The 23253-nt window shown below is 43.7% G+C and overlaps 1 protein-coding gene across 2 annotated transcripts; it reads right to left on the bottom strand.

The window, feature by feature from the left end:
• Positions 1-2408: 2408 nt before the first annotated feature.
• LOC122168174 (myosin heavy chain, skeletal muscle, adult) lies at positions 2409-23253 on the bottom strand. Of its 2 annotated transcripts, none has more exons than XM_042833285.1 (38): positions 23047-23253; positions 22816-22959; positions 22564-22720; positions 18457-18484; positions 18253-18364; positions 18075-18167; positions 17527-17590; positions 17336-17434; positions 17127-17230; positions 16899-17037; positions 15896-16014; positions 15648-15797; positions 14679-14849; positions 13757-14059; positions 13580-13645; positions 12187-12274; positions 11977-12094; positions 11533-11656; positions 10784-10920; positions 10429-10684; positions 9541-9783; positions 9149-9325; positions 8916-9061; positions 8736-8826; positions 8260-8649; positions 7985-8111; positions 6855-6973; positions 6207-6403; positions 5615-5798; positions 5371-5536; positions 5074-5198; positions 4609-4917; positions 4250-4453; positions 3844-3969; positions 3584-3754; positions 3397-3501; positions 3168-3263; positions 2409-2564 (listed from the first exon to the last, which is right to left on the bottom strand). In XM_042833285.1, exons 1-38 carry the CDS (start codon positions 23251-23253, stop codon positions 2409-2411), a joined length of 5811 nt encoding a protein of 1936 aa, XP_042689219.1. The 2 variants fall into 2 exon arrangements, with proteins under 2 accessions (XP_042689219.1, XP_042689218.1); XM_042833284.1 differs by having other exon boundaries at positions 13580-13647; positions 13753-14059.

A 23253-nucleotide genomic window follows, 5' to 3' on the forward strand; every position in this document is an offset into this window, starting at 1 on the left:
AGGCACTTGAACAGGTTGCCCAAGGAGGCTGTGGATGCCCCATCCCTGCAGGCATTCAAGGCCAGGCTGGATGTGGCTCTGGGCAGCCTGGGCTGGTGGTTGGCAACCATGTGCATAGCAGGGGGTTGGAACCAGATAATGCTTCTTGTCCTTTTCAACCCAGGGCATTCTATGATTCTATGATTCTATGAAGGTTTCCAGTAGAGGGCTACAAAGATTAGTAAAGGTCTAGAACATTTCCTGTATGAGGGAGGGTTGAGTAACCTGGGTCTGTTCAGCCTGGGGAAAAGAAGACTGAGGGGGGTCTGATTAATGTTTATAAATATCCAAAAAGTGACGTGGGACACAAATGGATAATGCCAGGCTCTTCTCTGTGTAGTGATAGGACAAAGAGCAGTGGCCTAAAACTTGAACATGGGAAGTTCCATGCAAACATGAGGAAGGACTTCTTTATAGTAAGAGTGACAGAGCACTGGAACAGGCTGCCTAGAGAGGTTGTGAATATCCTTATATGGAGATATTCAAGACCCGTCTGGATGTCTACCTGTGCTGTCTACTGTAGAGTACTTGCTCTAGCAGAGAGGTTGGACTTGATCTCTTGAGATCCATTCCAACCCCTGTAATTCTGTGATTCTGTGATCAGTCTGTGTCTCAGCTGTAGACAAACTGGTTAAATGGCCCAAAGAAAAGAGAGTAAGTTTTCTCCTGCACATGTACAAACCACTTGAGGGACAGGAGTAAGTGGGTACACACTATGTGCCATCCTATGGCTTTACCCACATAACCATGGAGAGGATATGAGGAAGCGGAATGGAAAACCCACCTCGAATCTACAGGCACATGTATGTGAATTGCAAGGGAAAAACCATCACAAGAGAGTGTTCTTCCAGGAAAATGGCTGCTCTAGTTTCCAGTGGGCTGATCCAGACTGCTCTGACACAGGGGAAGCTCCTGAACCTGCATTAAGTTGATGACATCATTAAATGAGGCAACACAGCAAAGAAAGTTTTTCAGAAAGGAAAAAAAAAATTCAAATCCTTCCAAAAGCTGGGATTTTTTGTTGTTTTGTTTGTTTGTTTGTTTGTTTGTTTTTATAAAATAAAGTAAGGTCAAAGGACCTGAACAGGAAATCCAGACCTTAAGAATAAAATGACAAGATGGACATGATTAGATCCCCATGGATGTGATCAGTAAATAAACTATTAGGTCTCCATCAACTAACAAAAAGACAAGATTTCTTAGTTCTTGTGAGTTTTTGGAGAATGCGTATTCTGGATTACAGCCTGATTGTAAACCCTCTCCATGAAGTGATCCAGAAGAAGCAGCTGAGCAACTACAGGCTTTGAACAAATTAAATAGGAGATAGTTCATGTAGTAGCCATTGGGCCAATCTGGACTGGAAAAGATATAAAAAACATGCCCTATACCACAGCTGGACAGAATGGCCAGACCTGGAGCCTTGGGTAGAAATTCTCAAGGAAAACAAATTGTGGAAGATACTGAAGGAGAAGGTGAAGTAAGCCAATTTGCAGAGAGCCACCCAGCTGGCTTTAGGCATTGCTGAATGAGAGAAGTGGCAGTGCTCTATGTCTATACTGACTCCTGGGGGGTGGCAGATGCTCTTTGGGTGTAATTACAGCTATGAAAGCAGAATAAATGGCAGCGCACAGGCAAACCCATCTGGGCCACTGCACTGTGGAAAGATCTTGCTGCCCTGATAGAGGACATGGTTGTAAAGGTACATCACACAGATGCTCATGTACCCAAGAGTCATGCCACTGAAGAACATCACAACAACCAGCAAGTGGATCAGGCTGCTAGGATTGAAATGGCTGAGGCAGATCTGGACTGGCAGCATTAGGATGAATTATTTCTAATTTGACATGCCCATAATACCTCAGGTCATCAAGGAAGAGACGCATCCTGTAGATGGGCTTGGGATCAAGGGTTGGACTTGACTATGGATGGTACTGCAGAAGTTACCCTTTAATATGAAATGTGTACTGTAATTAAATAAGTGAAGTGGATAAAGCCTCTTTATTTTGAAGAGTAACGGCTGTGATTTCCCTGCCTTTGAAATGTCATTTCTAATTTTGTTCCAATCATTCATTCACAGCTAATGAATTGAGATAGAAGTGGTAAGCAACTGGCTGCTAGTAGACAGAAAGCTCTACTGTGGTAAGAACATGCAAAGGTTATAAGCCAAAATTGGGCCCAAAAGCACATGATAACAGACACAGTAACCAGTTACAAGAGGAAGAGATGAAATCTAATGCTCATGATGTGTCTGTGAAGTAATCCTTTTATTTGCCATGTATGGAGGGGGTTAAAAATACAAATTATGGAAGAAAGTGACAGAGTTTTCACATTTTGTGAATTCCTTATGCCACTTTACTGTCATGACATTCTCACTCTTCCTCTTCTATCTTCTTGCCATGAATCTCCCGGCTCTTCACTCGGAGCTTGTTGACCTGTGACTCTGCAATGTCAGCCCGCTCCTCGGCTTCCTCCAGCTCGTGCTGGATCTTGCGGAACTTGGACAGGTTGACATTGGACAGCTCCTCCTGTACAAGGACAAGGAGTTGGTGATGAGGAACCAAGGCAGGGGTTTCAGTCCTTTTGTGCCCAGGCCTTAAGGGGCTGTAGCTCCCCAGAGGAAAGCACAGACCTTGTCTCCTGCCTACCATGGCTTAAACATAAGACTCACAAAGACTTCCTCATCCGCCCTTATTTGAGAACCCACATTAACAAAAAGCACCAGAAATTTGTCACTCTTGAGGAGCTGTTTTGTCACATGGTCTTATTATTTCTTGTACTTATTCTCCTCTTCCCTAGTGCCTGATTTACATTTCATTTGTTAGATTCAGAAACACATGAAAACCCCATGATGTTGATTACTGCCACAGATTCATGAGCCTCTTAGTTAATGGATGTTGGCAATTTTAGTTTCATTTCCTGGATAAACTACGCTGCAAAACATCCCTCAGTCAATCTCTGACTGCAGCATGCCCCAAAGAAAGCAAGGCTGCCTGACATGATAATGAACAATGAGCCAAGACGTGTCTCGGGAGATTCTTTCAGGCCCTTTTCTGGTTTTCATTCTGATCTCTACAATCATACTTCCTTGAAGTAAAATTACTCTCACTCATTCTTCAAGTTATACTTACAGCCTCCTCAGCTTGTCTCTTGTAGGATTTCACCTTCATCTGCAGTTTATCCACCAGATCCTGGAGCCTGAGAATATTCTTCCGGTCTTCCTCAGTCTAAAGAAGTTGATGAGCAGGAAAGATAGAATTGCTTCCCAAATGAAGACAACAATACCGCATGGGGACAATGCGCAGCCATTTTGACGTGCTGTTGTAAGGGGTGTCAACTCAAGGAGGCTTCCTGCCTTACCTGGTAGGTCAGCTCCTTCACCCTCCTCTCATACTTGCGCACACCCTTCACGGCTTCAGCACTGCGCTTCTGTTCAGAATCAACCTCCCCTTCCAGCTCCCGTACCTGCAAGGAGAAACCCATATTTGGAGCTTCCCTGCTATGACCTGGTATTGCACACACTTGCACAAATACCAGCCCTACGCACCCTGGCCTCCAGCTTCTGGAGTTGCTTCTTGCCTCCTTTTAGGGCCAGCTGCTCTGCCTCATCCAGACGGAGCTGCAGGTCCTTCACTGTCTGGTCCATGTTCTTCTTCATCCTCTCCAGGTGGGCACTGGTGTCCTGCTCCTTCTTCAGCTCTTCTGCCATCATGGCCGCCTGGAGAGGCAAAGCAGCAAAGCCAGGTTTGCCAGAGACTTTTTGGGGGAGATGCATCAGCCATCAGCAGTGAAAGAGCCACGACTTACATCGGTGATGGCCTTCTTGGCCTTCTCTTCAGCATTGCGGGCTTCCTGGATGGTGTCTTCCATTTCACTCTGAATTTGCACAATGTCAGTTTCCAACTTCTTCTTGGTGTTGATCAAGCTGGTATTCTGCATAACAGGAATGTTAGAATTTTTACTCTTAGACCTGATACCTCCACATCAAGAACTGAGAGGGAGAATAATGTTTGTTAAAGTTTGTAATGCAGGAATCCTCTTTAGAGCCATGGTAGCAAACCAGATAGGGATGGCTAGCTGAATTAGATATGTCGCGGTATTGTTCTTCAAGTGTTTACACAGTGAGATGCACAGCAATAAGTAAAATACATAACAATATCTCATTCTACACTACCTCATGCTGATGGGATTAATTCCCTGGAAATAATCTGACCTGGGTGTGGAGGAGCTGCACACGTTCAGTTGCGTCCAGAAGCTCCTGCTCAGCCACTTTTCTCGAGCGCTCTGTCTGCTCCAGGGCTCCTCGTAGCTCCTCAACTTCAGCCTGCAGCAGGTTTGCTCTGCGCTCCACCATGGCCACCTGCTCCTTCAGGTCCTCCTGTGACCTGAGAGCATCGTCCAAGTGTATCTGGGTATCCTGTAAAGCAGAAAAAGTAGATTACAAGGTTGCAGAGCAATGGAACCCTGTGGATAGTGACATTTCTTGCTCTTTTAATGAATTACAACTGTAATAACAACTCTATATAACAGGAGGGAAGCAATATGCCTATGTGCACTTATTTAGCTTCATACCTTGAGTGTTCCTTGTGTGTTTCTCAGGTTCTTCTGTGCCTCAGCAGCCATGCGGTTGGCATGGCTCAGCTGGATCTCCATTTCATTCAGGTCTCCCTCCATCTTCTTCTTCAGCCGCAGGGCTTCATTCCTGCTTCTGATCTCAGAATCCAAGGTGCTCTGCATGGACTCCACAATTCTGAGGTGGTTTCTCTTCAGCTGGTCAATTTCCTCATCTTTCTCTGCTATCTTCCTGTCAATCTCAGACTTGATCTGGTTAAGCTCCAGTTGGAGGCGCAGGATCTTCCCCTCTTCATGTTCCAGGGAGGCCTGGACAAGTAAAAAAGAAATAGTGAATAGAAATATAATTTCCTCTCTAAGCAATCTCATATGCAATCCTTCAGGACATAATCTATATTTTACAAAATATCTACAGATTACTGCTTCCATTCCATAAGATTGGAAACAAGTCTTAGCACTATGTACCTCAGCTTCCTCCAGAGAGGCTTGGAGTTCAGATTTCTCCTGCTCAATCTGCTTCTTGACTTTCTCCAGCTCATGAATTGCCTTTCCTCCCTCTGCAATCTGCTCCGTGAGGTCTGCAATCTCCTCTGTAGAGAAGAATGAACATTCACATGGTCAGATATAGAGCATAGAGGGAAAGGCCCTGTGACCCCAGCATAACAGGTCTGCTTCCTTCACTGCAGGCACAGACCCAGGTGGAGAGGTGGGCAGGAGAGCTTCTGAGAAAGCCCTGCCAGCAGGAAAGGCTGAGCGACTTACGCTGCAAGTTCTTGTTCTCACGCTTCAGCGTTTCCAGGTGGTCCAGGGACTCCTCATAGGCATTCTTCATCTTGAACAGCTCTGTGCTGAGGGAGCGAGACTCCTTCTGGGAGGCCTCCAGCTCAGTCTGTGCTTCCTCGTACTTCTGCTTCCACTCCGCCAGGATCTGAGGAAAAACAGATCGTGAGTTCGGATGCGACAATCATTGTGTGCCCAGGAAACACAGGCCTAGAGCCCAGAATACCTTGTCAAAGTTCTTCTGCTTCTTGTCCAGAGCTGCGCAGGCAGCATTTGATCGCTCCACATCAATCATCAGGTCCTCCACCTCATTCTGCAGCCTCTGCTTTGTCTTTTCCAGAGAAGCACATTTGGCATTCACGGCTTCAACGTGTTCCTCTGCATCCTGCAGGCGCTGTGCCAGCTTCTTCCTGGAAGGAGGCAAACACAGCTGCAGGTTAGAGATGAAGAGGGAGCCTGCGTTTTACATTCATAAGAGGGCATTTGATCACATGGGGATTTTGACCCTCCATCTGTTCAGTGGTTTTTCTGCATAGTGGTTGCATGCAGTCTAAAGGGTTTGTCTAAGCTTTGTCCTAACACCTACTGAGTATTCAGCCTTTGTTAGCTTAACAAAATCCTGAATGTATGTGTGTCTTTCAGTCTGCACTTTTTCGCAGACTGAAAGACTGAAATGCTTTTCCTCTCTCTCTTCTAGCGCAAGCAAGGATGTCACTGCCTTCATCCCAACCCTATCTTAATCCATTATCAGTGACTTCTAGTTTCCCTTGATTATCTCAGACTTCTCCAGCCATTTCACATCCTAATTCCCCGCATACTTGGCCTCCTCCAGCTCCTCTGTGCGCTGAATAGCGTCCGTCTCATATTTGGTTCTCCACTGGGCCACTTCGCTGTTGGCCTTGGACAGGACACGCTGCAGCTCACCCTTGGCTTCCTGCTCCTCCTCGTATTGTTCCCGGAGCAACTCACAGTCATGACGTGCAGATTGTAAGGCATGTGCCAAGGCGTTCTTGGCCTGTGAGAACATTGAGATTTCTAAGCTGAATATCTCAAGATGCATATTGAAAGCGGGATTGTCATAATCAGGAGTACTGCTCCAGGGGTAAGGATGGGTAAACCCTGATGAAACAAATGTAAGGCCAGGAGACAGTGAATCCCTCAAAAATGTGTGCTAGAGGATCAAGATATGTTAATGAAAATTGGCCTGGGGACAATAGTGTGATGGTTCTGTAAATATTTCTAGAAATGAGCATGGATCTTGTCTTACAGGGTATCAGAATCTCCTCAAAGGATAACTTTCTCTAGCATCAAATTCACTATGGTTCCTTCCCCCTCAATTACAAACGCTGCTCCCTCCTGTACTGCACGTGTTTGGGGAAAGAATACTGAGCCGCTCTTGTTTTAGATAGGATTCTACACATGCATGTCATGGTAACATGGCTTGAAGGAAGAAGGTATTTCCAGACCTTTATTTCTTCCTCTAGATGTCTCTTCAGTTCCTCAATCTGTTGGGTAAATCCTTGCTTGCCCCTAGAGAGCTGAGAAATCAAAGCATCTTTTTCCTCTGCCTGGCGAGAATATTCACCTGGAAAATGTAAAGTGAGAAGAAAAAAGAAGTGTTATACTAACAGTAGAATCATAGATCATAAAGTGATTTGGTTTAAATATGACCCATAGGTCTTATAAATCCCATCATTGTCACTTAGCCATGTCCTTAAGCATCTCATTCACACATTTTCAAATGTTTCCAGTGATTCTAATACTTCTCTCAGCAGCCATTTCCAATGCCTAACCACCCTTTCCATGAAAAAATTCTCCCTGATATCTAATCTGAACCTCCCCTGGTGCAAACAGAGACCATTCCCTATCCCTAGACCACTGAGAAAAAAATCAAAACCAGCTTTTAAGAAAATGTAGAGCATGATGAGGTTTCCTCTAAGCCTCATTTTCTCAAAACTAAGCAACCTCAGTTCCCTCATGTCTTGTTTTCTAGCTGCATCATCAGCACTACTGTTCCAGCAGCTCTAGAATTTTAGTGTAGTGAGGGATCCAAATGTGTAGCGAGTTGCACCAGTGATGAGTAGAGAGGGACTATCATAAAATCATGCAATCAGAGAGTCAAAGAATAGTTTGAATTGGAAGGCACTTTCAAATCCATCTACTTCCAATCCTCCAGCCATGGGCTGAATGCGTTCCATTACATGAGGTTGCTCAAAACTCCATCCAATCTAACCTTAAGCTCTTCCTCAGAAGGGACATACACTGCTTCTCTGAACACTCTGTTCCAGTGCCTCACCACTGTCTGCCTAAAGAATTTCTTCCTGATGATTAATCCCTTCCCTAGTCCTTCTGGCCACACTATTACTGATGTGGTCCACATGGACATTGCCATTGTTAGCGACCTGAGGTCATGTTTGACTGAAGATAAATGATATAAATGTTTAAAATATCTACAATAACAAGCACTTGGATACACTGTAAAGCCATGGAATCTGGAATAGTTATGAGATGTGAGCTAAATTCTCCCTTTGCACTGTAACGTATCATTCTAATTTAGAGGTTCTCTCATTGGACATCAAGAATTAGGATATGTCACCTGTTTCTGTTTGCAGACGGGCTCTTTGGGTATTGAGGTCATTGATCATGCGCTGATTCTGCTCCTCCTTGGTTTTAAGCTCACTCAGCTGGTCCTCCAGAGTGCGGCACATCTTCTCTAGATTTGCCTAGGTATTGAAAGTAAGGAAGGAAAGGAGATGAAAGTCTGGACTCTGCCTGATTTTCACAGCAGAATTCTGGTACAAGTGTGATTTGTAGATACCGCCTAAGCACCATGCCTTTGCCCTGTGAATAAATACTATTGCCTTTCTTTACCTTGGCTTTGGAGACAGACTCCATGTTGCTGGCCAAGTCATCAATCTCCATCTTCAGCTCACTCTTCTCCTTCTCCAGCTTCTGCTTGACTCGTTGCAGGTTGTCGATCTGCTCCCCAAGCTCCGCTGTGCTGTCCGCATGCTTCTTCCGCAGGGCGGCAGCCGTGGCTTCGTGCTGCAGCGTGGCCTCTTCCAGGTCACGGCGCATCTTCTGAAATTCTGCCTCACGCTTCTTGTTCATCTCAATCTGAGCTGCCGTAGCCCCTCCTGCTTCCTCCAGGCGCTCACTGATCTCCTCCAGCTCCCTGGAGAGGTCAGCTCGGTGCTTCTCTGCTTTGGCTCGAGAGGTTCGCTCTGCCTCGATTTCCTCCTCCAGTTCCTCAATACGGGCCTGGGGAGCATCAGGGACCCTTCACACCCATGTCCTTCTCCTTCAGATGTTTTCTGAAGGCCAGAAGGGAAGGACCAGAGACTTGCCTGCAGCTCCTTGATCTTCTTCTGTAACTGCATGCCCAGGGCTTGCTCATCCTCAATTTTGCTCTGGATTTGGCTGATTTCAAAGTCTTTCCTTTTGCACAAAACAAACTGTGTTAACACCTGAACAAAACCTCCTACGTGCACCTGCCCAGCACTCAGGTGTCCCACAACCTCACTTACTTCTTCAGTTTCTCATCCAGCTGCTGCTTATCATTTTCCAAATCCATTATGCTATCATGGGATAACTTCAGGTCTCCTTCAAGTTTCCTCTTTGCTCTCTCAAGGTCCATGCGCAGCTTCTTCTCTTGCTCCAGGGACCCTTCCAGCTAAACAGAATGGGATCATCAGTGCTCTGCCAGCCATGTTCATATATATAATAGCCATATATAATAGCCATATGCTTTTGTTCTTACATCATCCACTTGCTGCTCCAGCTTGGTTTTAGCTTTGGTCAGTGTATTGACTTTGTCTTCCTCTACTTGCAGGTCATCCAGTGTCTGCTGATGGGCCTCTTGGAGGGCTTTCTTCTCCTTTGTCAGCTTGGCAATTGTCTCGTCCAGGACTGCCATCTCCTCTGTGAGATTTTTCACCTACGAATTGGTGGAAACATTAAAACATGGTATAAAACTTGCCTGTTGTTATAGTGGCAGTTGCATTTTGCAGTGTTTTGCAATGAGTTTTTTTTTATCTTTTGCAGTTTAGATGAGATCCTGCACGATTTTTCCAGAGCCAACATGTTCTGGTGTAGTAGACACTTCTACTCTGAGAGTAGCTTCACACATTATGTGACTTCTCATGTGTGTACCTTGTTTTCAGTGGCATGCTTTTCCTTCTCAACCTTGGCCAACGTTAACTCCAGGTCATCTATATCTTTCTTCAGCTCTGAGCATTCATCCTCCAGTTTCCTCTTCTTGGCTGTCAGCTCAGCATTAATTTCCTCCTCATCCTCAGCCCTTTCTGTCACCTCCTTAATTTTGGCTTCCAGCTGGATTTTGGTTTTGATGAGCTGGTCACATCTTTCCTCAGCATCAGCCAAGCTATCTGCTTCCTATGAGGAGACACAGATTTTTGTGAGTTATAATGTTTTGAAGTTCTGTTTTGTTGTTGTTTTTTTTTTTCTCCCACAGACACAATATTTAAATGCTTCTGTTTTGTTTTGTTTTGTTTAATATAATATTGGGGAATTAGGTGTTTTTATTTGTGAGAATAATGAACTAGAGAAGTTGGTGTTTTTTTTGGAATGAAGAAACTGACTCCTGATTGATAGCTGAATTTCAAATATCTAGCAATCTAGTCATTATGGTACATTTGTGATTAGGAAAAATGGGTCCTTCTCATGGTTGCTTTTACTCTATTGCATAAGAGCACTGCTTTGAAGGCTGAACTGATGGAGATTCTTCCTATCCAGTTCAGACAGATTTGTTTGCTACTTTTTACAATTGATTAGTGCTACAAGTCTCTCTCCTTAGGACAGAAGAGCCATCAAGTTTATTTGGCATTGCCAGGTTACTTCACTGGCTGATAGGGGGCACTCCTGCCACTGTCCATTTATTCAACCTTCCAGTAACTCTAAGTGTGCGACTTCTTTTCCTATTGTAAATTAGTTATCCTCCTACAAGTCTCTGCCTGGAGGAAAAAAGCAGTCTGCCTGTGTAACACTTTATCCAAGGGACAAATAAGCAATGATATTCACCGCCTGCACTTGGAGCTGCAGGTCATTTTTCTCCTGCAGTAGGACAACCATTTTCTCCTCCAGCTCCTTCCTCTTGGCCTCAGACTTTGCAAGCTCTTCCTTGGTCTTCTCAAACTCTTGTTTCATGTTTGCCATCTCCTTCTCAGACTCTGCACTCTTCAGCAGGGGTTTGATTTTGAAGAACAGCTTCATCCAGGGCCAGTGCTTGACATTCATGAATGCACGAACGTTGTACTGGATGCAGAAGATGGACTCCCTAAAATACAGTTCATGTAGTGATTACATACCTTGAGTGTGAAAATTTTAAACTCAATTAACCAAGCACCATGAGAATAAACTAAATATGCATATTTACCTCCTCTCCACCATCCTCTGGTACTCCACTCTCATCAGGAAGCCCCTGCATCTGGCTTGTGTGCGAGTGATGATTTCAGCCAGCTTATCGTCTCTCATCTCCTCCAGGAGTCCCAGCAGCCCAGCTTTGAAGAACACCTTGAAAATAAAATGTTGCAGCACATAACTGTCGGGTAAGCCATAATACAGAGACAACAGGCTTTCAGCTTTCAGAAGGAGACATTAATGATCATGACCAGCCTAACCTTGGCTTCCTTCCCACATCATTTTTCCATTGTGTCTAGGAGCTTCTTGATAGCTCAGCCCTAGACCTTCAGTCCCTGCCTGAATCATCTTATTACAATTTTGGTTTCCCACTCAGCCTGGCTGTGGACCACAGTGAACTCTTCTTCCTGACTTAATGTTAGACCTGTTTCATTGATCAGGAAATTACTGAGTAGTGCCTGATCCTTGGTATCCTACCTAGACCTGGCCACAGTCAACCTTTAAAACAAGAGTTTCTTGTTGAGTCTTCACCTCACATCTTTCTTGTTGTCACAAACCTACTGGATGATTTGGACTCTTAGTTGAATCTGTCCTTGGTTGGTCTTCTTCACTTGCCTTGCCAAAGTACTGTGTGCTTGGATCTTTTTTGGCTGAGGCACCTGAGCTGCCAGCTGTGTTACTGCACTGCACTGCACTGCACTCCCTGACCTTCAGGAAGCAACCAGCTCTTATTGCTCTCTCTTTGAACACAAGATTTGTTCATACCTTGGTGTGACCAAATCTGTACTGGGTGTGGTCCACATCAATGGATCCAAGGAGCTTCTCAGAAGCCTTCTTGCTATCCATAAATTGTCCTTCTGGGATAGCACTCGCATTAAGCACTCTGTATCTGTAGGAGGAAACAAGATATGAAGGAATACCTGTTATTGAAACCCCCAGTACAATTGAACCCCAGTCTTCTCAGACTGTCTCTTTGAATTAGTCTAATGCTGGAAGCCAATTCAACCTTTGAGAGTGGGATATGGAGAATATTTTTACTGTTAGTGCAGAGTCCAAAGTAATCCTAATCTTTGGCCATGTCATCATGATCTGACAGAGAAGCATTTACATATTACTTCAATACCAGTGTAACGTGTATATTTCAAGTGCATTTCAACATCCAGGCTATTCACTTCGGTCTGAATGGACAGCAAGTGGTACCACTCTTACCGCTGTTTGAAGTCAGCATATAGGACTCTGCTGGGGAATCCTTTCCTGCAAATCCTGATGCCCTCGAGCACACCATTGCATCTCAGCTGGTGCAGCACCAGCTCATGTTCCATGGCACCTAACAAACACCACAATTAGTGACTACCCCACTGTTTGACACTCAACCTAAGAGCTTCTGTAGTTCTAATTTTACCCACTGTATCTCCTTACCAGGTGTTTTTGTTTCATTTGGGATGATGCAGCGTACAAAATGGGGGTGAGTGCTTCTCAGGTTTGTCATCAACTTGTTTAAATTCTCCTGTGAATGTATGAGATTAATTATTATTAATTGTTGTCCACTTAATAGTGGATTTATCAAACTGAATGTTTCAGGATACAGACTTATCTTTCCTACAACATATTGCAGAGCTCCTAGAGGGAAACTGGGAAACTGCAGACACCTGGTTTTGTCAGGCTAAGCCTGACTACATTTTGATGTGGTAGTAGATTTCACAGAATAGAAACAGAACAGTTTTGCATTGGAAGAGACAGGTTTGGGACAGAGTGACTGGGAGACTGTGCAGAGGAAGAAGACCTGGGGGTGTTTGTCGATGTTCAGCTGAACATGAGCCAGCAGCATGCCCAGGTGGCCAAAAAGGCCAATGGCATCCAGACTTGTATCAGAAACGGTGTAGCCAGCAGGAGCAGGAGGTGATCTTCCCCTGTACTCATCATTGGTGAGGCTGCACCTTGAATACTGTTTTCAGTTTTGGACCCCTCACTACAAGGAAGAAATTGTGGCCCTGGAGTACATCCAGAGAAGGGCAATGAAGCTGTGAGGGGTCTGGAGCACAAGTCTAATGGGGAGCAGCTGAGGAACTGGGATTATTTAGTCTGGAGAAGAGGAGGCTCGGGGGAGATATTATTGCTCTCTGCAGCTACCAGAAGGGGAGGCTGTAGTGAGGTGAGGGTCAACCTCTTCTCCTGAGTAACTAGTGAGAGGACAAGATGGAATGGCCTCAAGTTGTACCCAGGGGAGGTTCAGGTCGGACATCAAGTAAAATTTCTTCTCTGAAACAGTGGTCAGGCACTGGAATGGGCTGCCCAGGGAGGTGGTGGAGTCAGTGTTGTGTCCAAGAAACTTTTAGATGGTGTTCTAAATGACATGGTTTAGTGGGGAAATACTGATCATAGACGGATGATTGGGATGGATGATCTTGGAGGTCTTTTCCAACTTTGGTGATTCTATGATTCTACGATTATTTATTCTAAATCTAAGTTGGTGAACTTTACCCTTTTGCAATTTCTATTGAATCCAGAAAAGATAAGAGCAAAACTGAAGAAGACAGTTGCAATAAATCAGCCAAGGATGCAGTATCTGTAGCTAATTAGAGAAAAAGGAACAAGTCAATTGCCTAGATTGTTTCAGGAGGCTGAACGATATCAATCTATCTCCTTCAATAAGAAGACCAGACACACATTGAGGTACAGCTTTCCTGGTATTTCTAGTGCCTCTTTCTGATTCTGCAAGGATGATAAGATTAATGTCCAAAACTGAAACACACATTTCAGATCCAGAATGAGTCTGCTGTCCTTCCGTGAAAAAGGTAAGTTTGGTACTTACACGGAAAAGAGCGGAGACTGTCTGGAAAGAAGAACCCTTCTTCTTGCCACCCTTTTTGGGACCACCCTCTGAAAATCGAAAGAAATAAAAAGATCAGAAATCTTTAGCATTGCCTTTAAGATTCTGCTTCAAACTCTATGCGCATATGAAAAAATTGATTGTGGAAAATTTACCAGCTTCTCCACCGTAGGTGGCAAACAGTAAGGCCAGTGTCTTCACAGATGACTTCTGGTACAACCCAATGACAGTTTCGTTCAGGGGATCCTTGTTCTTCTCAAGCCAACCAGTGATGTTGTAGTCCACTGTGCCAGCATAGTGCACCAAGGAGAAGTGGGCTTCAGCCTTGCCTTTGGCAGGCTTGGGCTTCTGGAAGTTGCTGGACTTGCCCAGATGCTGGTCATAGAGCTTGTTCTTGAAAGAGGTGTCAGTTGCCTTGGGGAACATGCACTCCTCTTCCAGGATGGAGAAGATGCCCATGGGCTGGAAGATAGCACAAGAAGTAACAGAGAAAGATCACCTTAGTGTGAAGCGTGTGCTATGAGATTCAGAGGTACCTGTGTATTGCTGGTAGCATCTCTGCCTGAATAAGAGGCTAAGTTTGTCAAGAATTCTCTTGTCTTTCCTTACCTTTCAGCAGTCTGTCTTCTCTGAACTGGTAAGAATGTCTCACCACTTCAGGTTAAAATTGGCTGTAGAACCAGGAGAAGTGGCAGACAAATACAATTGGGAAAATAGCTACAAGATGCAGATTGTCTTGGAAAATTGAGGCATGCCATATTTATTTCCTAAACAACGTGTGTGGAGTTTTGATTTCGAATCTTCAGAGAAAATGTAAAGTGACTTTAGTTGTTTTTAAAGAATTCTGTTGGTGGGAGTCTAGACTACCTTTTCCATGCTTGAAGATACAGTGATGCAAGATTGGTGATACAGATTTCCATTTCGCTGTACTAATTCCTCAGCTGGACTAAAGTACTAATTCCACAAAATGCCTTGTTTCACTGAAACTGGCTGTCCGGCTGCAATTTCTCTCCTAGCTGAATCTAACTGAGAAACATCACAAAATTCCAGAATATATCATATGCTTAAATGGAAAAAGTACCTTTTCAATGAGCTCAATGCAGGCAGCCAGGTCCATCCCAAAGTCAATGAATTCCCATTCAATGCCTTCCTTCTTGTACTCCTCCTGTTCCAGCACGAACATGTGGTGGTTGAAGAACTGTTGCAGTTTCTCATTGGTGAAGTTGATGCACAGCTGCTCAAAGCTGTTGAACTGTTTAAAGCAAAGAGAAGTGCACAGGTTCTCAAAGAGGCAGCAGTGATCACAGAGTTGTGTTAGTATACTTCTGATTCTGTTTGAAATTCCCCAACTGAACCACCAAACCTAGCAATACAGTAATTACATCTAGTTTCTTAGAAGGATTCCTACTATAGAAAAAATGTACCGTCCTTGCAGGGCTTTATTAGCCCTATTTTTGAAATCAATCTGCAAGTAAAATTTATTTTTTACTGTGCTATTCAAAGATTGATGTTTCAGGAACCTCAGTTGCTGCACCATGGAGGTGTGTCAGATCTCTAACTTCTGGGAAAATGGAGGCTTCCTCAGTATCCACCAGAATTTCTCTGCCCTCTAGTTTTCTTTGTTTTGACACAGAAGTCCTATTAGCACCACTGCATTCACAACACAGGAAATATGCTCTATTTCATATATCACAGCATTTCCCTTTCCTTGGCTCTTCCAAGACTGTTCAAATCCCTGGTTCACATCTGTGTGAGCTCTAATCATAGATCCGTCTCTGACTGTGAAAACTAAGATCTTTTCCCAGTCAACGGTATCTAAATTTGTCTGTCAAAACAGTGTTTTTTTCTACCTGTTGACAATATTAAGAGTCAAAGTGTATGCTCATAAAGCAATTTAAGCATTCTACTGTGATAAAGAGAGATGATTATCTCAAAACCAGCAGATTAGGAGCATACACTTCAGAATCTTCTTAAAAAGAAATATGTTTCTGAGTTCTCAAGATCTCTTTCTGCCCCTCTCATAACTATGATGCCAAGTTTTGTTCCTTACATCAAAGATCTCAAAGCCAGCGATGTCCAGGACACCAATGAAGTACTGCCTGGGCTGCTTGGTATCCAGCTGCTGGTTGATGCGAATAACCATCCACAAGAACATCTTCTCATAGACAGCCTTTGCCAGAGCACCAACTGAGTTGTGCACCTGGAACATAGATTAAAGAACTGGGGTTACCTTCTGTTGCAGAAGAAGAACACTCACATTATTCTTCAGATCATATAGTTTTATACTTAAGATTATACCTGTGACACAGTTTGACCTTTGGTCACGAATTCATTCCCAACCTTAACTCGAGGATAACACAGGGCTTTGAGCAATTCAGCTGAGTTCAGGCCCATGAGGTAGGCAGCCTTATCAGCCACTAGAAAGGGAGAAAGTAAGAAAGAGGGGAACATTCATCATTGGTCAGTGGCTAGAATTTGGTCTGTGTGAGCAAATCTGCTCTTCATTTTTCAGAAATGGGAAGTTATTGGTATGCTCTGACTGGCTCAACCTGGAGCAGAGAAGACTGAGAGGGGATTTTATCAGTGCCTATAAATATCTACTGAGTGGGAGTCAAGCAGTGGTGTCCAGCAACACAACAAGAAGCCACAGACAAAACTGGAACATAGGAAGTTCCATAGTTACATGACAAAAAAAAAAATTACTTTGAGTGTTACAGAGCACTGGAACAGGCTGCCCAGAGAGGTGGTGGAGTCTCCTCTGGAGATATTCAAAACCTGCCTGGAAGCTTTCCTGTGTAAGTAACATAGGGAACATGCTTTAGCATAGGGTTAGACTAGATGATCTCCAGAGGTCCCATCCAACCTTTATAATTTTGTGATAAGTTATGGGAAGGAATGAAGATTATGGAAGCTAATGCTCGCCTGTTTTAAAAGCAAGAACAGGCATTGTATGAATAGGGAAAGCTTGAATCTGGAAGCTCCCAGAACCACTCCTAAACCCTCTGATATCATATTAGGCATGATTGCTGCCCACTTTTGTTCTGAGGAAACAGACTTTCTGCAAAGCAAGAAATGCAGGACAGATTTTGGAGAAACAACAACAGCAACAACAACAACAGTTATAGTGCTTGAAGGTTTTTCTAACAGAGTCCCTTAGTTAAAGTTCCCATTTTCAGGCTGTGTGTTTTTGAGAAGCATCCACTGGATAAAAGAATAGCATTTCTTGTGATCAAGGATACAGTTAAACAGACAATGAACAAAGAAGCTTTTCATCATTTTTACTAGCTGAACTAGGTGATACCTTCTGTGCCATCTGGCTCTGCCTGCTCCTCTCGCTGTTTCTGCTTGAACTTCAAGTTCCCATAGTGCATGACAGCCCCTGTCAGCTTGTAGATGGCAGTCTTTTCATCAGCAGTGAAGCCCAGGATGTCAATGGCACTCTGCAGTGGAAATAGTCAAGTAAAATATGTCTTTAGTAAGCCACCCTGCAAGGCATAGAATGCAGGCATCTTTGTGCTGTGTTACTCACATCTGTAGCCATAAGCTCTTCTTGGTCATCAATGCTGGGAACAGTAATCTCACCTTGACTCACATAATGGAAATCATATGGGTTGGTGGTAATAAGGAGCATGTCTGAAAGCGAGAATAGCAAAGATACAGGCTTACGTTTTCAAAAGGGCAGAAAAGAAAACAGTTACTTGGTGATCATCTCCAAAAAGATGTAATGATCCTTCCTACCTATTAGCTCTGGTTTCTTGTTGGACGTTATCTGGTAAAAGATGTGGTAGCTTCTTTCTGCTGGGAGTTGGAAAGTGACTCTGGACTTCTCCAGCAGATCTGAGAAGGAAAGAAGGAAGAGTCAGGTACAAGACAGGACATGGAGGTGGGAATTTGGGAAGGAATGTGAGTAGGCCAGGAGCATCTCTTACAAGTTTCAATGTCAGCAGAAGCCAGTTTGCCTGTGGCCCCAAAGTGGATTCTGATGAATTTACCCTGTTGAGGGGAAAAAGAACAATTTCAGCCTGGATGCATTTCACTGCTCCTGTATAAAGCAAGGAGAATAAAGGACTGAAACACCATTTCTGTGAGGGAAGGCACAGAAATGACAGAGAAATGTCAGGGGCATCTTTTCAGTGTCTAGAAATGCCTCAAGGGAAGGTGCAAACAGGTCGGAGTCAGGCTCTTTCCAGTCTTGCCTACTGATAGGGCAAAACACAGTAGGAGAAAAAAAACAAACACACTTGGAACACAAGAGTTCCATCTTTACTGTGCTGATGGCTGACACAGATTGCACAGAGAGTCTGTGGAATCTCCTTCCTTAGAGATCTTCCAAAGCTGCCAGGACGTGCTGCAGGACAGCTTGCTCTGGGTATGTTCTCTCGAGTAGGGAGGTTGGAGCAGATCACCTGCAAACACACCTTCCCACCTCAACCATGCTGTGATTCTGTGAAAGTTTTTGTCTGAAGCAGCAACTTACAAAGCGTGAGGAGTTGTCATTCCTCACAGTCTTGGCATTTCCAAAGGCCTCCAGCAGTGGGTTGGCGCTGATGATTTGATCCTCAAGTGTTCCCTACAGGATGATAATTATTCATTAATATTGTTTAGTTGCAAGGGCAATTACAGATCAAGTGTTCTATCTACTTTCCCTAACTTACCTGCATTTTTCCAGACTGCTCCTCTTTCTTCTTCTCCCCACTAGCTGCAATTGTTGCAAAGTACTGGATGACACGTTTCGTGTTCACAGTCTTCCCTGCACCGGATTCTCCACTGTCAAAGCAGAGTAACAGAAAGCTGAGGTCAGGCAGCTGTCCAGGGACACAGGGCAGCCCTGCACAGACTCCAGCAGGGAGCGTACTTACGTGATCAGAATTGACTGATTCTCACGGTCTGTGAAAGAGGCAGAAATAAAAATGCTGTTAGTGGTGGTCTTGAATAAGATGGAACTCATAGTGTGAGGTAAATACAAGCAGTATTTTTGGAGAGAATTACATACAGGCAGCTTCAGTGAGGAAAATATTTCCTGTTGACAAATGTTAGGTTTCTATACTGTTTTTTCCCCCTGCGCTATTCATTTAAAATCTCTCTTAGGGCAGTGAAACTTGATATCTCTTCTTGACATATTTCCTCAATCAATCTAAATATGGCATGAAGACTTCTGGAAGAATTTGTGTGATTTTACATTTTGGAACGTCTGGAGAATTAAGTTCCTCAGAGATGTCATTATTATTGACGCTGGAATGAAATGCTCATATGAAGCAACTCCCTGTAGAATCCACAGAGATTAATCATATATTTCTGGTGCGTTTTTTGAATGTTCCAGGAAGTACAACTAAAGACTAATAAAATATCAGAGAGTCTTCAAATAGTGGAAGAATCTGTGATTAGTTTCTTTCAACTTCCCTTTAGCAAAATATCATTATAGAAGTCTGACTAATTGGCTTCCCTCTCTATATAGCAAGTGGTTATAGACAATAAATGTATGCATCAAAAGAATTCTGACTGCCCCCTTACTAAACTCCTTTTATTTCACCTTTTATTTCACTATTCTGTCCTCAGTAACTCTGGTTTCTAAAATTGTAGAGACTTAATCAAAGTTGGAAATGTTTAAACAGTCTTTTTTTTTTTTTTTTTTTTTTTTTTGGTTCTTAATGATGAATTCAAAGGGATTCATTATTTTCATTATTTCCAAAGTGGAGAAGAAAGTTCCTATATTGTTTTGGTTGTCTTTTGTTTCAGATTTTTTTCTGTTCATTGTTTATTTCTGCCTTTGCAAGTCTATTTTTAAAGGCACTGACTAAGACAAAGAAGCATGAATAAGGCATATATGAAAGAAAATGCTGAGTTACTTGTCCTTCATGAACTTGCTCTAATGCTAAAAAGTGAAAGTAGAAAAGGAGAAGAAACATATAAATTATCTTCGTATTTTTCTTCAGTATTCAAGTATTTTATTTATCAGACAACATTATTATGTTTAGTTATGTTTCTGTGTACTTATGAAACTATTGCGGATGCAGGAACATCAACGATTTTATTTTCTTCAGAAAAACTGCAGTTTCAGTGCAAGGATACTCGTACATTTTGGTCAAGAAACTTTCTTGCCTGAGAAGAAACAACTCCAACAAAGGTATTAGACAATAACTAATTTGAAATTAATACTTCTGTTGTTGTTTCTGGATGGTGCAGTTTTGCTGAGATCCTGACTCCCGTTCTTTCTCAGCAAGTTGTAAATATCAGACTAACACCTGAAATCAGACCATTTTCTTTTTTCAATCTGTCTGATCTGTGTCTTGACTATGAAGATAAAATACCAAGGACTTAAGCTACAATATATTTCAAGTGATAAATTTAAATCATCTGAACTCTATTAATATTTTATGTCATGTTTCAAGCAAATGAGATCCAAATAATGAATAGGGCTGTGGTGCTCACCAATGCAGAGGAGACTGGTAAAGATACCAAGACTGCAGGCAGCCTGGGCTGAAGTGTTCATGCCCTGGTTGACTTTGTGATCTTGAGGAACATGGGCCTGGCAAAGAGTGGAGTCAGGATCCTAAACTTCAGGAGAGCAGGCTGTTTAAGTAATTGTTGCATGAGATCTCCTGAGAAGAAGTCCTTAAAGACAAAGGAGTGGAACAAAGCTGGCTACTCTTTAAGGATGCCTTTCTGAGAGCACAAGAGTTCTCCATCCCTCAGAATAAGAAAGCAGGCAGGAGAGGCAGGGAACCAGCATGACTGAGCAAGTATCTGGTAGTCAAACTGAGGGAAAAGAAGGGCAAGTATCGACAGTATCAAGGGCAAGTATCAAGGGCATGTCACCTGGGAAGAATACAGAGATGTTGTCTGGACTTGCAGAGATGGGACCAGGAAAGCCAAGGCACAGATGGAATTGAACTTGGTAAGGGATGTTAACAACAACAAGCAGGGATTCCACAGGTACATCTACAGAAGAGACAGGCCAAAAAGATCCCCTGCTAAATGAACAAGGAAAACTGACAGCAACAGATATGAAAAAGACTGAGGTACTCAATGAGTTCTTAGCCTCAGCCTTCACTGGCAGCCAGGATTCTCACATCCCTGAACCTGAACCTCAAGGTAGGGAACTGCTCCCCACTGTGAGGGCGGAGCAAGTCCGAGATCAACTCATGAGGCTGAATTTAGACAAGTCCATGGAGCTGGATGACATGCAACCCACGGTCCTAAAGGAGCTGGCTGATTTGGTTGCTGAGCCGCTCTCCATCATATTTGAAAAGTCATGGCTGACAGGCAAAGTTCCCAGGGACTGGAAAAAAGGAAACATCACTGCCATTTCCAAGAAAAGGAGGAAGGATGACCTGGGGATCTACAGGCTGGTGAGCCTCACCTCTGTGCCCAGGAAGATCATGGAACAGCTCTCCTCCTGGAAGATGTGTGAAGGCGCAAGTGGGACGATCAGGTAATCTGATATAACCAGCACAGCTTCACCAAGGGAAGGTCATGTCTCACCAGTCTGGTGCCATTCTATGATAGAGTGACAGCACTGGAGGATGAAGGGAAGGCAACTGATGTAATCCACTTGAACTTCTGCAAGGCCTTTAACATGGCCCCCTATATTTTTATCTCTAAACTGGAGAGAGAGGGATTTGAAGGATGGACTATTCAGTGGATGAGGAATCAGTTGGAAGGTCACAGCCAGAAGCTTGTGGTCAATGGCTATTTATGTCCAGATGGAGGCCAATAACGAGTGGCCTCATCCAGGGGTCCATCTTCAGTCTGGTACTCTTGAACATCATGAGTGCACCTCAAGATGTGAACCTTCAGGAAATTTTTTGATGACACTAAGTTAAGTCAAGTGATTGATTGATTCAGCAGAAGGAAGTGATGCCATCTAAAGGGACCCTGATAAACTCTAAATCTGGGCCCTTGTGAAGCTAAGAGGTTCAACAAAGCGAAGTGCAAGTGCAAAGTGCACTCTGGTGAGATAATCCCAAATATGTATACAAACTTGGAGAAGAATTCCTTGGAAGTAGCCTTGCTAAGAAGGACTTAGCGTTCTGGTTGATGAAAAACTTAGCATGAGGCAGCAGTGTGCACCTGCAGACTGGAAGGTCAGTGATATCCTGGGTGCCATCAGAAGAGGGGCAGCCAGTAGGACAAGGGAGTGGACTCTATTTGACCCCCTCTATTCTGCCCTTGTGAGGACTCATCTGAAGTACTGTGGCTAAGTCTGGAGCCCCCAACACAGGAAAGACATGGAGCTTTCAGAGAGGGTCCAAAGGAGGGCCACGAAGATGATCCAAGGGCTGAAGCACCTCTCCTATGAAGGCAGGCTGAAGGAACTGGGCTTGTTCAGTCTGAAAAAGAGAAGGCTAAAGGGAGACCTCATTGTGACATTCCAGTACTTTGAGGGAGTTTAGAAACATGAGGGAAATCAACTTTTTACACAGGTAGATAGTGATAGGATGAGAAGGAATGCTTTTAAAATAAAGGAAGTAAGATTTAGATTAGATATCCGGGAGAAGTCTTTTACTGAGAGTGGTGAGGTGCTGGAACAGGTAGCCCAGATAGGCTGTGGATGCCTTGTCCCTGAAGATGTTCAAGGCCAGGTTGGATGGGGTCCTTGGCAATCTAATCTAGTACATGATCTAGCATCTGGCAACCCTGCCTGTGACAGGGGGGTTGGAACTTGATGATCCTTGAGGTCCATGCCAACCCATGCCATTCTATGATTCAATTATTTGTTTCATTTGACCCAATATGTCTTATTAATTACCGTTACTGTAACTTTTTTCAGTGCCCATTTTTGCATGCTATTAAATAAGACTTCTATAAATATTTACAACAGAACTATGTTTCATGCACAATATTAGCAAATATTAAAATAACAGTTCATTAAAAGCTCATGCTGAGGTTTACATCTCTATGTAGACTGATTTTTTTTTTTTTAAAGCAAATATTAACTTTCAATTAAAAAAATGCAATTTCCTCACCAGTCAGCATGAACTGATAGGCGTTGTCAGAGATGGAGAAGATGTGTGGAGGGGCCTCCTGGCGCTTTTTGCCTCGGTAGGCCAACACCACCTCCGGGTTGTACACCGGCAGCCACTTGTAGGGGTTGACAGTGACACAGAAGAGGCCCGAGTAGGTCTGCGAGGAAGGGACACGGCACGATGGCTTCCACTCAGCCTGGCACAGCAGTCCTCCCCAGCTACCAGCCAAGGAAGAGAGCTGCTGGTACTTACGTAGATCATCCAGGCTGCATAACGCTCTTTGAGGTTGTACAGCACAGCGGGTTCGTGGAGGTGGGTCATCATGGCCATGTCCTCAATTTTATCGTACTTGGGAGGGTTCATGGAGAAGACCTGATCTTCCTTCACAGTCAGAGTCTAACAGAGGAACACAGATTTGTTAATGTCAGCTAACAGTTGAAAGTAGTTATTACTTTCAGTTCGTAACCCTTGTTTTCTTCTCACCTCTCCAGCTTCAGACTTGACAGTGACCTTCCCGGATTCTTTGCTTTGGATTGTCCCTTTCACAAAGGATTCCTTTGGATGGGCCACAAAGACAGATGTCTTGGCATCAAAAGGCTTGTTCTGGGCCTCGATTCTTTCCTTCTCTGACTTTCGGAGATACGGAGCGGCCTCTCCGAAGGCGGCCATCTCAGCATCTGGAGAAGCCAT

This window comes from Centrocercus urophasianus, unplaced genomic scaffold, assembly GCF_019232065.1.
Source record: "Centrocercus urophasianus isolate 14NV4802_14NV808 unplaced genomic scaffold, USGS_Curo_1.0 seq_41, whole genome shotgun sequence".
NCBI classification, from domain to species: Eukaryota; Metazoa; Chordata; class Aves; order Galliformes; family Phasianidae; genus Centrocercus; species Centrocercus urophasianus.

Bases quoted from the DNA above. Each gene is read 5' to 3' on its own strand.
- LOC122168174 (XM_042833284.1), bottom strand. From the start codon at position 23,253: ATGGCTTCTCCAGATGCTGAGATGGCCGCCTTCGGAGAGGCCGCTCCG. The intron at 6,404-6,854 runs GTCTGGAAATAC...ATGTTCTCACAG, and splicing joins ATCTAGAGGAAGAAATAAAG to GCCAAGAACGCCTTGGCACA. The intron at 5,799-6,206 runs GTATGCGGGGAA...GCCTCCTTCCAG, and splicing joins GAGGAGCTGGAGGAGGCCAA to GAAGAAGCTGGCACAGCGCC.